This window comes from Lipotes vexillifer, unplaced genomic scaffold (assembly GCF_000442215.2).
Source record: "Lipotes vexillifer unplaced genomic scaffold, Lipotes_vexillifer_v1.1 scaffold1346, whole genome shotgun sequence".
NCBI lineage: Eukaryota > Metazoa > Chordata > Mammalia > Artiodactyla > Lipotidae > Lipotes > Lipotes vexillifer.
Genome location: NW_006791409.1, coordinates 398,617 through 414,152, shown reverse-complemented (window position 1 = coordinate 414,152; position 15,536 = coordinate 398,617). Strand labels below are relative to the sequence as shown.

The 15,536-nt window shown below is 46.1% G+C and overlaps 1 protein-coding gene across 1 annotated transcript in view; it reads left to right on the top strand.

The window, feature by feature from the left end:
• The window catches only part of UNC5C (unc-5 netrin receptor C), a 398,459-nt gene extending 388,483 nt beyond the window's left edge, over nucleotides 1–9,976 (top strand). Inside the window, exons 14-17 of the mRNA XM_007464392.1 lie at nucleotides 451–600; nucleotides 2,550–2,714; nucleotides 8,883–9,061; nucleotides 9,811–9,976. Of these exons, the coding sequence (XP_007464454.1) occupies nucleotides 451–600; nucleotides 2,550–2,714; nucleotides 8,883–9,061; nucleotides 9,811–9,976 (660 nt within the window). The remainder of the gene's footprint in view (nucleotides 1–450; nucleotides 601–2,549; nucleotides 2,715–8,882; nucleotides 9,062–9,810) is intronic.
• The last annotated feature ends 5,560 nt before the right edge of the window (nucleotides 9,977–15,536 follow it).

Below are 15,536 nucleotides of genomic sequence, written 5' to 3'. Positions count from 1 at the left end.
GAGCCTGTGCTCCGCAACGGGAGAGGCCACAACAGTGAGAGGCCCGCGTACTGCAAAAAAAAAAAAAAAGTTCATTGAAAATCTACTTACGTATCTCTTTATCTACGTTTCTGCCGATTTTTTTCTTTTCGGGGAGATTCTCCCCATTTTGGGTTCTGATCGTCGTTGCCCCGTATTTGATTAAATACCCCACTTGTTCGTCAGGAAGTGTAGACTGTACTGAATGTACCGCACAACAGTGTCATGTGGGTTGCTGACACAGTCCATGGTCAGTAGGGCCCAGTCACGTGCAGACTGGCCGGGGCCTCAGCTGGAGGGTCTCAGGGCTGCAGGATGGAGGTCACGTGCTGCTCAGTTAGGTTTTGGGGCTGGGGGCAGAGTGAGGAAGCATACTATGGAAGTGACGCCAGTCATTCATATTTGCTTTTGGTTTGGGACATGTCATCGCAGGAAGTCTTGCAGCTCGAGAGACAGATGGGAGGACAGCTCCTAGAAGAACCTAAGGCTCTTCACTTTAAAGGCAGCACCCACAACCTGCGCCTGTCCATTCATGATGTCGCCCATTCCCTCTGGAAGAGCAAATTGCTGGCCAAATATCAGGTAAGGTTCCCAAGCTGAACTAAAGGCTTGGAGACATCTCCAAGAGGACTAGAATGATTTAGACAGAAGATACTCCCTTCCTTGAAAGTAATCCTATCTTAGTACTCGTTTGTCCAGAATAGTTGGGGGGGTATTTAAGATTTTTTGAAAAATACTCTAGACATACTGGAGGAAATGCTTTTTTCTGAATTCTCTTTCAGATAACTTTACTATCAATGTTTTAGTAAATAAGATTTCCAAGTCCATCATGTCTGTGCATTCTCAGAGTAATGTTAACATTGAATTGGTAAAAACCAGCCTCAAATGCATTCACAGGAGAAAGGGAACATTGTTATCCCACATGACACAAATTAGGCTTCGGCCTGGCTAGGAGAGTGCGTTTACATTGAAAACTTAGAAGGAACCTCAGCTTGGAAGCTGGAATAGCAAGTGAAAATAAAACCTGGTCAGGATTTTATTAAATAACAGCATAAAAATACTGGTCCCACTGTATGTAGCTGTGTGTGGGAAAAACAAGACTCTCCAGAGGTGTTCACCTCCTCCTCCATCAGCCAGCCCACGCTCTCAGGAGATCGTGCGATGGGATCCCAAGCCTCAGACCCATCCTAGGAGTCGTCGACACCCTTAGGATCAGCAGTGAATCCTTGTCTACACACGCGCAAATCCAATCCCACACCCCGCACTGTAGCTGCACTGGTTGTGATTTCCTGATGTAGTAAGTCAGTGAACATACTAGAAGGGATGAAGGGAAGAGTTTCAGCTGCATTCTTACTCTCAGATGTCTGGTACTTACACAGAAATTGTGGGAAACAAACCCACTGGTTTGCTCACAGTCTCGAGCACACGCTCAGCACTTGATTGAAAGATTGGCTTTAACTTTCTCATTAAATCTCCTTTGCTTTCTTCTTTCTCTGATTTTGCAACTGCCATAAAAGTCCACAGACCTTCCCCTTTTATGAACAATTCTTTCTGTGCAACCATAATGGAAAGTTGTTTTTATAATGATGATAACCTGATGTTAGTTTAAGCTAAGCCTGGCTGAGTTCTCACCATCTGCCAGACTCTCCTGTACTTCGATTAATCTCATTTAACCCCCTCCATTCGGGTACCCTGTTGCTTAGGTACAGTCTTTCACAGATGAAGAAACTCAGGAAAGGTTAAGTAACTTGCCCCAAATCACCAAGTAAGCAAGGGGAAGGCATCCTATTTGTACTGAATTTGGCTCTAGAGCCTATGTTCTTAACCAACATGGTCTACCATTTTGTATCGATCCTTCTTTTTCCTTTATTGAAAAAAAAAGATTCTTGGGCTCTGTGAGGTGATCTAGACTCATAGACAGTTGTGTCTGTTAGAGGCTTGGTGCCTTTTAGGCCAAGAACTTTTCTGTGGCAGCTAATCAAGCCTCCGGTTTCCAACTTGTAGTGAGTTTTGGCTTTCCCCATCCTGTGCAGAGGGAGGGCGTAGGCATGAAAGGGAACTGGGTCAGTGCGTCACCCTCTGGACTTTACTTTTCTCCAGGGTACCATGGCAGGGATTCCTTTGAATGGGCAGTGACTGGAGTGTGTAGGTTTTATTTGGGCAATTGTCTAAACCTTAAAAAATTTACGATGTTTTTTTGTTTCGGGGTTTTTTTTGTGTGTGTGTGTGTAAGTGACAGAGAAGCGGCAGGCTGGTTAGGTATAAGGATTCTGGGGCTGATTCCCTGGGTTCAGACCTCAACTCTGCCACTTTCTAGCTGTGGGACTTTGGGTGAGTTCTTTAACATCTCTGGGCCTGTTTTTTTCACCTGAAAAGGAGGTTGGGATGTGCTTGTGCATGGACCCATCGTGAGGATTAAATAAGGTAATTAACACGTGTAGTACTGAGATGAGTACTCTGCAGCCGCACTGTCTGATAGCCTCCTGGAGCGTTAGTCCCTCATTTGTGGTTCACCCTTTTATATGCTTCAGGAAATTCCTTTCTACCACATCTGGAGTGGGTCTCAGAGAAACCTCCACTGCACGTTCACTCTGGAAAGATTTAGCCTGAACACAGTGGAGCTGGTCTGCAAACTCTGTGTGCGGCAGGTAGAGGGAGAAGGGCAGATCTTCCAGCTGAACTGCACCGTGTCCGAGGTAAGAGGCGCTCATTGGTCTCAGACCAGAGGAGGGACCGACCTCCGGGAGGGCCAGTGGGGTATAAAGCATCTCAGTGTGGGAAGTCCTGAAAAGCTCTCTGGAGGGCCTGCTGGTTCACAGAACAGTATTTTTAGTGAACACAGTGAGCTACAATTATATGAAAGTGTAACCAGAGGATCCCTTGCAAAAAGCAGGACTTTTAGGTTTTGTGACATGAACTTAAGGATCTTGTCCTCACTTTTTATACAGATCTGGACTTCAAGTATAAGGTTCAATTTAAGTATCGCACACGTAAGAGTAGCTTTCCCAAAGCATCCCTGCTGTCCTGTTCCTTGTATCCTCCGCCTCTCCTCCTGTTCTGGTTCTTTCCTCGGAACTCACCTGCTTTGCCTGATCCTGCACTCCCTGCCCGCTCCTTTGGCCTCCTTTCCTTTTATCTCCATGTAGAAAGGAGAAGTCTCTTGGTCTCGTTGCTCTCTTATACATCATCCTCCAAATAGAAGAGATGCCCTTCTCCCCGAGGTAGGAGAGACAGTCCAGAAATAGAAGTAAAATCTACGCATTTCCCCCCTGGCGCCCATCACGCTGCCTTTCCTCGCTGTGACCCTCACTTCCTTCAGGTGGGACTCTGTCATTTCTGAGCGCCATATAAAATCATCACTGCTATTTCAGACTTCTCTGGGTGGAAAGAGGGGGTGCTCACGACCTTATTGGTTACCTGGGACCCCAGGGCTTGGAGTCAGAACCATGGAAACGCTTCAGGCTGGAGGGACAAAAGGAGAAGGACAGGGCGAAAGGAAGCGGGCAGCACCGTCCGGGGCCTGTGGAGCTGAGCTTGGTGCTGCTTTTTGAGCCACAGCACAGAATTGTCATATTTTAGAAGTACAGCCGGACGGTATATGATTTAAAAGACTCCTCCTTCCTCGCCGTCTCACGCACAGTGACGAATGAAACGTCACCCGGTTCGGCGTGTCTCACTCCACATGTCGTATTTAAAGACAGTCTTCCTTTAGCAAACCGAGTGGGGAAGCTCGTCAGCCTTGATGCTGCCACCTCCTCCTTTCCCACAGCCTGGTGAGCTGCGGTCATCGTTTCCTCCCTCCGTTTCATGAGACTTTTGACTCATAAACAACTTTAGTCACAGGCCTCGGTGACATTCATAAGGCATGATCTTGGTGTCAGGGCGCCATGGCAACCGGGCCTTTCTGCGTCACCCGGTTCGGCGTGTCTCACTCCACATGTCGTATTTAAAGACAGTCTTCCTTTAGCAAACCGAGTGGGGAAGCTCGTCAGCCTTGATGCTGCCACCTCCTCCTTTCCCACAGCCTGGTGAGCTGCGGTCATCGTTTCCTCCCTCCGTTTCATGAGACTTTTGACTCATAAACAACTTTAGTCACAGGCCTCGGTGACATTCATAAGGCATGATCTTGGTGTCAGGGCGCCAGGGCACCCGCCGGGCCTTTCTGTGCGCGGGCCCATCTCCCGGGCCCGCAGCACCACCCCTGCTGGCTCGGGAGGGTGTTTTCACTTTCCAGGCCCAGCAGGTCTGCAAAGCTCAATACCCACCCAGCTCCAGCCACAACAAAGGCTGCGGAATTTTGGAGGGGGCGTCGAGGAGGTCTGCTCCTTTGATGCTTGCTTTCTGTTCAGCATGAGCGATGTGGTGAAAAGGCAGATGAGCTGTGTCCGCGAATGAAAGCGCGCTGGTCAGGGCCGACACCCCCGGCCGCCCCCCACCCCGCCCGACCAGGCTGGCCAACCCCTCACCGAAGAGACAGTGTCGCGTCATAGTGTGATCAGTTTAAGGACTTTCTTTCCTGTGCCAGCACAGGGGAAAGATGATTTCTTTTGCAACCTGGTAGCAGTCAGCTCAGGGAGGCCGACCCTTTAGTCTCCTCAGAGGCCTGTGACAGACAAGCACACTTAACGGGAGGAGGGGAGAGGCAGAAATGACCCGAGTCAGATGACTTTGGGGATTAGGGGCCACTCTGCTGCTTTTCCTTCTGGGTCACTGAGTCCCACCGTTGCTGTTAGCATTTGAATGCAGTGCATGTGGCCTGCAGAGCGGGGAGAGTTGCGCTGGTACTGATGTCCTGATGTCGGAGAGCCAGGCTGTGTGCTGGTGAACAACTGGCTCTGGAGAGCCCCGAGACCTGGATTCTCATCAAAAGCTCGAGGAAGGGTTCCCTGTGGCTGACAAGCCACAACCAACCAGAGAAAAGGCTCCACTGGTGGTGTCTGTATTCTGGACAGGGCTCCTCCCTACGGTCACACGGCAGGCTGGCAGGTGGCCCGGGGTTGCAGTTCCAACGTCCCATCTCCTGAAAATGAGCTGACTTGCCAGGAATGCGCTGCTGCCTCCCCCCGCCACCCGCTGCTCAAGGTGTCACCAGCGCTCCTTTCTAAAGCTCTTCGGCCCTTGGCCTCTGCAGTCAGGCACAGGGCCTGCTGCCCCCCAGGGAGACCAGGCTGTGCTTGACATAGACCAAGGTGATGTCAAGAGCTGGACGATTGTTCCTCTCTAGGTGCCTTGGCCAGAGATTCCTTACCTAGAGATAAAGCCTTTAGTCTCACAGAGATGAAGTTTAAGAATGAAAATGCCTAGAAGAGTTAAAAGTATGAGGATAAATGATAATAAAAGGTTTTTCCTTAGAGGGACAGGGGAGGTAATAAAGGAGAAGCTGCCCATCACCAGCAAGAGGAAAAAAAAAAGTAGAGAAGAGAGAGAAACCTCAGTCTCGTTAGGACTTTCAGTTTTAACTACAGTATAGACAAAGATGTTATAACCCTGTTAACTATTGACACACAGCACTTTCATGCACACAAACAACAGTATTAAAAATGTACAAAGCCTCACTCGGCTATAGCCATCCTATCTGTTCACCTTCTCTGTTTTCTATAACCTGTTCAAAAAGGACCCTTGGGAAAATCTAGTTTTTCTAAGTGACTTCAGGAAGAGTCAGAATACAGGAAAGGAAAGTCGTTTCTCCTGTGGAGTGTTGAAAATGTGCGCCATAGCAGCTGTTTGGTTAATGGTGAAAAATCATGTTTAACCAAGGGAATCATAACATCAAAGACAGATGGTACCAATATCATAAACAATTATTATAAGTGTTCTGTGAGAGTATATACCTGGAAGTAAAAGAACTAACAGCAACAGAAATTACTAGATGAAATTTGAATGTAAATGTATATATGTATTTTTCTTTTACCTCCAAGGCTGCTGTCAGCCATCTGATAAAGAGACTAAGGGCTTGTTTCATGCACAAAGAAATAGACAGGCACAGTAGCCAAGGCTGAAGACTCAGGGTTTGAAGGCCCACGTTAAAGTGCTGACAGTTCTTTATTCACCAAGAGAAGGGGGACACCGTGTATGTGTGAGCAGACCTTCCTGAGAGTCGTGCCTGCCTTACGTTCAGGATTGAACAGTGAGGAGAGCCTTACCTTTAGCCACGTTTAGTTGGGATGTGGCAGCACTATTCTGCAAGGTGGGCTTCTTCTAGGAACTGGCTTCATCCTCTTCCTCTACCAGAAAACATACCTTCCTCTCTTCAACAAATAGGAATTGAGTAGCTTCCACGTTCAGGGAACTGCCCTGAGGGTCATAGAAGTTCTGAGGATGACAAAAATACTCTCATCTCCAAGAACTTTGGGAAATCAGAGGAAGTCGTCCGTAAGTACAACCAGCGTGTATAGCGCAGACGTAGGAGGAGGACAGGGGCTGTGGGAAGTGCTGTAGGAGGGCTCCAGGCGGAGGGCTTTGGGCGGCTTTGCTCAGGGAACATGCTTTTCAGCCCACTTTTTTTTTTTTTTTTTGCACATCCTAACCGTGGGTTACTGCATCTTGGGAAAGATTTGTTTTTGCTTAGCACAGGCTCCGGACGCGCAGGCCCAGCGGCCACGGCCCACGGGCCCAGCCGCTCCGCGGCACGCGGGATCCTCCCGGACCGGGGCACGAACCCGCGCCCCCCGCACCAGCAGGCAGACTCCCAACCACTGCGCCACAAGGGAAGCCCTCAGCCCACATTTTGAGGTGTTTGCCTGACAGAGGTTAAGGGAAAGGGCAGAAGAACTCTCGAAGGCACATCCTTAAGAAAGGCGCTAGGAACAGTGAATGGTCCAGTCATGCCAGTGCAACCTGAGAAAGGCAGGAGCCAGGCTGCCAGGTGGAGGGAACACACGGGCCCCTCGTCCACGGCAGGCCTGGCTCTGCAGGTTACAGACATCCCAGGCTTCAGGCCAGCCCGCCAGGCAGGCCCTGCAGATGACCTCATGGCCTGATAAGGAGTTGGGAATCCATGTGGTAGGAGAGCCATTTAACACTTACCGAGAGAAGGCAGGAGAAACGTCAGCGCTGGGCTTTAGGAAGATGAGTCTGGCATAAGGGATAGACCGCAGGGAAGCAGCAGGGAGCTGGTGAGGCCACGAGGCAGCGCTACACCAAGCAGACTCCCCACCCCCCACCCCATGTAGACTCAGCCTCGCTGCAGGCCAGGGATGGGCAGGATGGGTTTCCTTCTAGGCCCCGTTCTTATGGTCCAGGCAAGAAGCAAGCAGGACCTGCAAGTGGGCCGTAGCGCTAAGCTGTGGAATGAGGTGTGGTTTCTCCACGCCTCTGCCCGCCCCACCTCCCAATTTTATACCTAAGAGAAGTGCTGGCCACTTGGGTGCAGACATTCCCAACGTAAATCTGTTGAAAAACACGAACATGTGCCTTCAGTCCTCTCTTCTGTTGCCCTTTGTTTAAGCCCTATGCCCTTGAGGTCAGGAGCCCTCTGTCCTCATGGTCCCTTGGAAAGAGCTCTGTGCCCAGTGCAAGGGAAAGCTCTTTGGGACTCAGGGACTCCAACGTATCTCATACCAGTCTTTTCAGTCCTGCTATGTGCTGGAGTTAACATAAAGGAGCCACTGGAATCCTCGGAGGCTCAGTTTGCCAAGCTTTGGATTCTGAGGCCAGATATTGTGATCACAGCCAACACCACTTGATGGTCTATGGCAAAAAAATTCGTTTTGCTCTAACGTGCCCTCCAGAGCCCCCGGATGGACCCTGTGCCGTGTGATTGCACAAGCCTCGCAGTGGGCCTGGGCTGCTGATCCTGGAACACAGACAGTGGCCCCCAGGTGCAGGAACAGCAGGGTCTGGGAGTCTCTGGAGGGCAGGGGCACTGACGTCTGAGCGGAGCCCTCCACCAGACCCCGAAACTTCCTGATGGCTGGACCTGCGTGTGGCTGTTTTATCCTCCAGCAACTAATTATGTTCACCACCGAGTTACCTGCTCTGAAAAAGAGAGAGATGACATTTAAAGTAGATTAAGTGGATTTTCTTTTATTGCTTTAATAGTCCCCAGGCAACATTTGCTTTTGCTTCTCCAACCAGCAGAAGTGATCAGAAAATGATTAGAGTTTCTCCTGCAGATGAATTTCAGGTTTTGCAATCGTGCTGTTTTATGAGCTGAAACTATCTCAAGAGCCAATCTGTGGTTTTTCTCAACTAAAATTAGATTTAAAAACAAATAAGGGTGTACAGCAATTGGAGGATTCTGTTAGCAGCTTGCCCTAAATAAAGCCAGGTACTGTGTTTGCCATTTTCTTTTAAATAATTAGTCTTAATTCGACGTCATTTAGAGGAGAGCTTGTGTCCCATTTCATTCAACAAAAGCAGGCCCCGAGCCGCCATCTACAGAGGTTAGAGGGAGAATTTACTCAAGCATTTGCCCAGGGCTTCCCCTCAGGGTCAGACAGTCTCTAGAATCTCAGATCTAGATCAGTTCATTCTCAAAGAGCTGCCCTTTTGAACATTTCTCCCCCACACCCCGAAATCTAAACCTTTAGGAGTATTGATATTCCCTTGCTCATCCTGGAGAATCCCATTAGAAAAGCTGTAATTGAATTACACCCGAGCTTTCCAGCTAGCCCAGTCCTTACAGAAGACCCATAAATCCAAGGCTATGCAAATATCAGCTCAAAATGTACCTCTTCCTCTCAGCCAGGTTACAGAGAATCACAACTGTCAGCCAGAAAGAAGCCATTCTCACTAAGGAGAATATAACAACAACATTCATTCTCTTCTTACCATTCAAAGCAAGGCATTATGTTGATTGGCTCAATAAGGATTGCTTTTGTCTTCAGAAATAATGCTGTGTTGTTCCCGTGCCTGAACTATAGGAACCTACTGGCATCGATTTGCCTCTGCTGGATCCAGCGAGCACCGTCACCACCATGACGGGACCCAGTGCTTTCAGCATCCCTCCCCCTATCCGGCAGAAGCTCTGTAGCAGCCTGGATGCCCCACAGACGAGGGGTCATGACTGGAGGATGCTGGCCCATAAGCTAAACCTGGACAGGTGGGTATGGCCAGGCTTCAGAACTAGTTCCTGTTAGACATCGGGCTCCAGGACTGATACAGCTGACTTAGGGCAACGTTCATTTTTTTTCCTCCATCTGTACATTTACTTACTTTTCATTATGACAACATGTATTAAGCTCCTACCCTGTATCTTGCACCATGGTCTTGCAAACACGTTGTTGAGAGACATCCTGGGCTTACCTGACATTTGTAAATATCGGGTTCTGTGATCCACTTCGCAAAGCTGACAGGCTAAATCCCCCTAAATGATATATCCATTCACTAATTGTTCCTCACCTCCTGTTGAGCTGGATGGGTAATGAACATGCTAAACACAGCACTGCTATGAAGTTATGAAGAGACCTCAGGAGCCTCTTTGTAGAACGTTGCCATCACTACCAAGCAAAAGGCATGGCATAACCTGTCAAAGATGATCAGAGCCTGGGCTGGAAAGAAAACATAAGTCTCTTGGTTTCCTGTTTAGGATGTGACCCACAGACATCTTGTCTCTTAAATTATCTTACTCACAGTTGAGGTTAAAGTTAAGGCATCTCGTCTCTTGTCTGGGGCTGACCTAATTAAGTATGGGCTAGTTGTTCAGAACGGCTCACTGCAAGCCACAGTTTCCCAAGTGGGTCCAGTTATATACTTACAGAAATGCAGTAACGAAAAGGTTTAGTAAAAACTGAGAGGAAAATAGATCCATAAATCACACCATTCAGCACATTTTCCCATTACCAATTACAGGTACTTGAATTACTTTGCCACCAAATCAAGTCCAACTGGCGTCATCCTGGATCTTTGGGAAGCACAGAACTTCCCAGATGGAAACCTGAGCGTGCTGGCGGCTGTCTTGGAGGAAATGGGAAGACATGAAACAGTAGTGTCGTTAGCAGCAGAAGGGCAGTATTGACCCAGGCTGGGGCTGAGAGTGAAGGAGTAGAGTCACGGGGAGTCTGTGGACGTCCGGGGGCTCGGAGCTGAGGAGGAAACCCAGTCTAGACCAGTGAGCTCCACAGGCAAGACTGCAGCGGGAGAGACAAGGAAAACAGACACAACTACCAATATACATGCCCACTCCACTTGGACGTCGTCACAGGAGTTAAGAACAATTGTACAAATGTGTATCTTGAATTTAGAAATCAACCTAATTTTCCTCTTAGTTGGGCTGTATGCTGTGTGGTACAGGATCTTACAGTTTCCTAGGAAACGCTTTTTATTGCTATCCAGATATATGGATAAACTTTCTTAACAAACCCAGTTTCTACAAACGTTGTTTACATCAAATTGGACAGGGATGCAGACACTGTCCATGGCTCGTTCTATTTTTGTTTAAATCATTTGAAGTTGAAGCTGTGGACGGTTTGCTGTGTCTCTTTCAGATTAGTAATTTACAGAGAAGTCACAGACTTTTCCTACAAATCATGTGCATCAAGTGTCTCAGAGATAATCCTCCCATCATCAGTGTTCTGTTTCTAGAACTTGTAGAACCAGTGTTACTGTTTGTATCAGGGAAGTGGAGAATCTAAGTATAAAGGAGAGAGAGCTAAGACTTCCTTATTCCTTCAGGGCACCCACCTCATGCCCTTGGGGAATAAAGCTATAGCGTGGCAGGGAAGACAGGGATTCATGTTCAACCACACAAACAAGCATTTTTTTCACAACATGTGTGTTTGTAATATGCAACTTGAAGTGGTTTTTTTTTTTAAAGAAAGGTATTATTATTATCATCATCATTATTATTATTGATGAGTATTTACAAGTATTCTAGTAAAAGGATTTTCTTTTAACTTGTTTTTGTTAGCAGTACTGTTTGTTTGTTAGTATTTAGGTATTGACCTGACCCGGGCACCTTCTCATAACAAGGTGGGTGTGGTCACCAGTTTAATTAGACAGGCATTGCTTCCTTGACCTTTTATCTTTCTCCCATCATTCTGCCTGGAAAGGAGGTAAATGCTTACTGGCTTTGTCAGTCTGGTCTCTGAGCTTGCTCAGGCAGGGGCTTTGTCCTCTGAGTCTCGTCACGAGAAGCGTTCAAGTGTTCTGATTCAGGCTTTACTCAGCATTGTGGTCACACAGACCCACATGCCTCTCGTGGGCCCTCTGCCTACCTTGGAGGCAGTGTGGTTGAAGAACAGCCTGTGAGCCGGAAACCGGTTCTCATTCTGGGTTTGTCATTGTCTAGCTGTGCTACCTTGGGAGAGTCATTTACCCTCACTGGACCTCAGCTTCCTCACCTGTAAACTGAAGGGATGGGATTAGATCAGCTCAAGGTTCTAAAATGCTCGACTTCCACTGTGATGCCCCCAGTCTCCGTCATCAGTATGAAGACCACAATGGACGCTGACCTGCATCATTTAAAGATTCAACTAGCCTTTCGCCCAGGCTACATTATGCCTTTCAAATAGTTCCGACTTGGAAGATAATTATTCTAACCTGTAACATATTTGTCATGCTTTCAAGTCTTGTCTTTGTGTCATTGCATCACGCTGTTCACCCAGAGATGGCATCCCTTTATTATCACTTTCTTTACTCTCTTGGGACCAGTTGCCTTCCTGACTAGTTGCAAATTATGTTCTATTATTGATTGTCTTGGTCACAATTTTTTTAATTAAAAAAATTTTTAACTGAAAAATAAATAGTCAGTCAACAGACTACTTTGTGTAAACTATGATATTTCCTTAGGACCATCACAGGCTCTTTGTTTTAACACAGGGACTCAATTCATTCAGCAGGTGGGGAATAAAGAGTCAACAGCCCAGGAGCCAAACCAAGATTGAACAACAAGCACCCGTGCGTATGAATCAGAACTTTCAAAACATGGCTGTGGTTAACTTTGGGGCTGGAGGTATCCAAGTTGCTGACTGGATTTGAATTAGAAATAATTTTATACCCTTTTCCCCTTCTTTCCACATATATTTCCTCTCCTGACTATTTTGGTAACTTTTTGATATTCCCAGGTTCCTCCATCCTCATCATCGAGAAAATGTTGATACCTTGTAGGGAGCCTTTTCTTTCCTGCCTTTTTTTTCTTCTGTTTTAGATGCATATTCCATAATCTCTCTCAGACCACCCCCTGTACCATATATAAGAATATGTTACACTTATTGTGAAAGGGAAAGATTGCGCTAACAAGTTCAGTGGATAATGCTTATACCGGTGCATCTTTGACCAAAACATAGTAAAATTATATTCTACATTAAAAAATTTGAATAGATAATTTTTAAAAAGGAGGAGGAGGAAAGAGAGCTGTTGTCCATTGCTGCATCTTAAAATAACTTCTCAAGGTTACTCACCATTACTGGTTTGGGGGGCTGTCATCTGTGGAAGTCAAGAATTAGAAACCTGATACCTAAGGAAAAACAGAAAGGAGCAAATATGTAGTATTCAGATAAGTCAATTCCATAACTGACTAAAACAAAGTCATCAACACAGAACTATAGAACACAGCAGGAGCTGTATTTTTGAGGCCCCCCACTGAGGGGGGCCTTTGGGGTTCACAGCACCGAAAACGGGAAGAGCGGTTGATTCCCTATAAGTGAGGTATTCATCTGCCATTGAATGGCAACTTCCATATGTACAGCACAACATTTACATTTATATCAAATGATTTTCCCTGCGAATTCTGATTTCCTTCCTTGGGGGGGGAGTGAAGTAATCGCTGTTAGACTGCTCTCAAACTCAGAAGAGCCAGACTCAGCAGTTCAGCACGTAGGGAGCCGCCTTCTCAGCCATCCTGTGACACGTCCTGCCTGTCATTCCTAGGGCTTCTATGTAGGTTGTGAGCAAAGACCAGTTTACTTCATCCGGAAGGAAAACAAATCGATCACTTGTACATGGTGCCATCTAGTGGTGGATAACACAATCTACCCTGAGTCTAACAGGAAAACGGGAAAAGTTGTTTGACAGAGGGAATGGATACCTAAAGCGTCTGCAGGACCTTTATGACAAATAGACGTGGGGAAATTTTCACTTCTAGTTTTCTTATTCTCACATTGTTTTTCACTTAAACTAGCCATACCAAAAATTACATGTCCTTATGAGCCTAGTACATTTGTTACTAACTCGTTCATACACAACACGTCTCAAGTTGGGTTTTGGTTGTAGGAATATTAGAAGTACATAAAAATCTGTACAAAACAGTTTTTGAAGAGTTGTCATTTTTAATATTTATATTTTTCACTGGGCTTTATATGTTTTAAATCTTTTAGTTCTCTAGTATTTATTTTTGAGGGTATAAGAAGCATCCACTTAGAAATAAGTTTTATATATGCAGATGAAAATAGTGCATCTAATGAAGTGGAAACTGGTTGATAACCAAGGAGAAGAAATTAGCCTCCTGAATTTGGGGATCTAAAGGCAGAGGTTTCCTCCTGTTTTCATTTTCCTCTCACCAAACTCATTGAAATTTCCTTTAAGTGATCTGGAAGGAACAGAAGTTAGATTCAGAGTTGATAACTGGGCACAAGGTGATGCCAAACATGTAACACCGAGGTGCTCACAGCCAGTAGCCTTTTCATAAACAGCATGAACACCAGTGTGGATACTCACCTCAGCTACCCAGAAAAATCCCCATATTATCACAGGAGCAATGTAAGCTCTTCCAAGGCAGGGCAATATTGGGGGTGAGATGTCCGTTGTTAAGCTGCATAACCATTAGCCATTTTTACATATACTATTATTTTGTAGATTTTAATCTCCCAACTTTCAAATAGTAGAACCACTGTTTAGGAAGAACTCATGGAGACTGAGTTCAGGACACTCGAGAAACTACACAGTAATAATTTTTTAGAGGTGTTTCTCCTATAAGAAGGATACCTTAAACATTCCAATAGTATACTCGTTTTTTTGTTGTTGTTGTTGTTTTTAACTTCTTCTGGAGAAGAGCAGACAAGGCTCTTGCTTATGTGTCCGTAAGTGTGTCTCTGTCGGGGACACAGCAGCTGTGTTCCTGGTCCACTTACTCCGCTATCTCTGTCATTAATGTTTGAGGAAGGAAGCAGTAGATGATCACTGGCTCCTCAGAATTCACAGCCTTTGCCACTACAAGGTCTGCCCCCATGAGGTCAAGCAAATAAAAATACTGACCTGCAAGAGAGTGTAAAGTAGGTAGAAAAAGTTTAGTTGTTGAATTCCCAGTCTGCAGGTCGAATGGGAGCGTTGGCTCTCGCTGAGCAGTTGCTCTGGTCAAGGTGTCAGTCTCGCACAGAGGCGTCAGTCCTCAGTCCAGGTCCACGGCCGATGAAAGCAAGGATGACTGTGGAAACAGCCAAAGTGAAACTGGGTTTTATCCATCTTCTCCGAGAACAGGCGAGCTCTTGTGAGTCAGAATGCCATTGCTCAAGGCCGTTATCTGTAAAGATGATAATGGTCAATGAGCATTAGATTTTATGGATCCAATAAGGAAAATATTTTTTTTTATTATCTCAAGGTAATCAAACATTGTTTTACCTTTCGAGTGCCTCATAGCACCAACTATTACACTTTGCTTTTTCGTTTTTTTTCTATTTTTTTTTTTTTTAACCTTACTGAGCTAATGTTGACTGAAATCCTTAGAACTTTGCCTCTGTGCACTGAAGTGCTGTTTCATTACCCTAAGAAATCTGTTTGTATAATCTCTGGCTGTAATGATGACTTTGAAATAGTTCCTTTGCCTCTCAAATGATTTTTTTTTCCCCCATGGAATAGGCATGAGGGGAATACATACATTGTAAGCATTGTTCATTTAAGGCTGTGTTCATACAGGTCAAGTAAGCCAAATGGAGTCATAAATATCTCCAGAATCCATGCCTGATACCTCCTATTTTTGAAAAGTAGGGAGATGGCCTTGTATGTCACTGGGTCGGTTTCTGATACAGACTAACAATTAACTTCCTGATCCTGTAGTCTTATAAACCTTGTGATTGCTCCCATTTTGGGAAATCCTGCTCTAAAAATCTGTCTTCAGAAGAGTTCATGGCGCCCAGATTTTTCAGTGGCCCCGTCACCTCCCTGTACTGATCTACAGGTAGGATATTTATGGGCTCATGAAACAAAACATAACGTACACTCCCAGCCCTATTTTAGCATGGTCGAGGGCAGTGTTGCCAGGACAGACAGGAACTCCACAAATGCACTAGCACACAAAACCAAGCAGGTATAAGAGGCTACTTCCCAGCCCGCTGTATACTTAGACTTTTGTGTATTGCAGAGAACTGTCCAGAGATCTTCCGGTATCCCTGCAGAGTGTCAGGAGAGTCTTGGCCTACCAGCTATGGAGTAGGAAACAAGGAACGTGCCCTGAGATAAGGTCAGCGGCCCACCAGGCAAAGCATTTGCTACCGTATGCCAGCCTCTAAACATGCCATTTCAGATTGTGCCTCAGCAAAATTCTAAGTTGCTGAGGCCATAGCACTTCAGGGTCTTTAACAAACGTGCTCAAATCCTTGGTGCCAACCTTAAATTCCAAGTCTACTGGACTTGGCACTGTCACC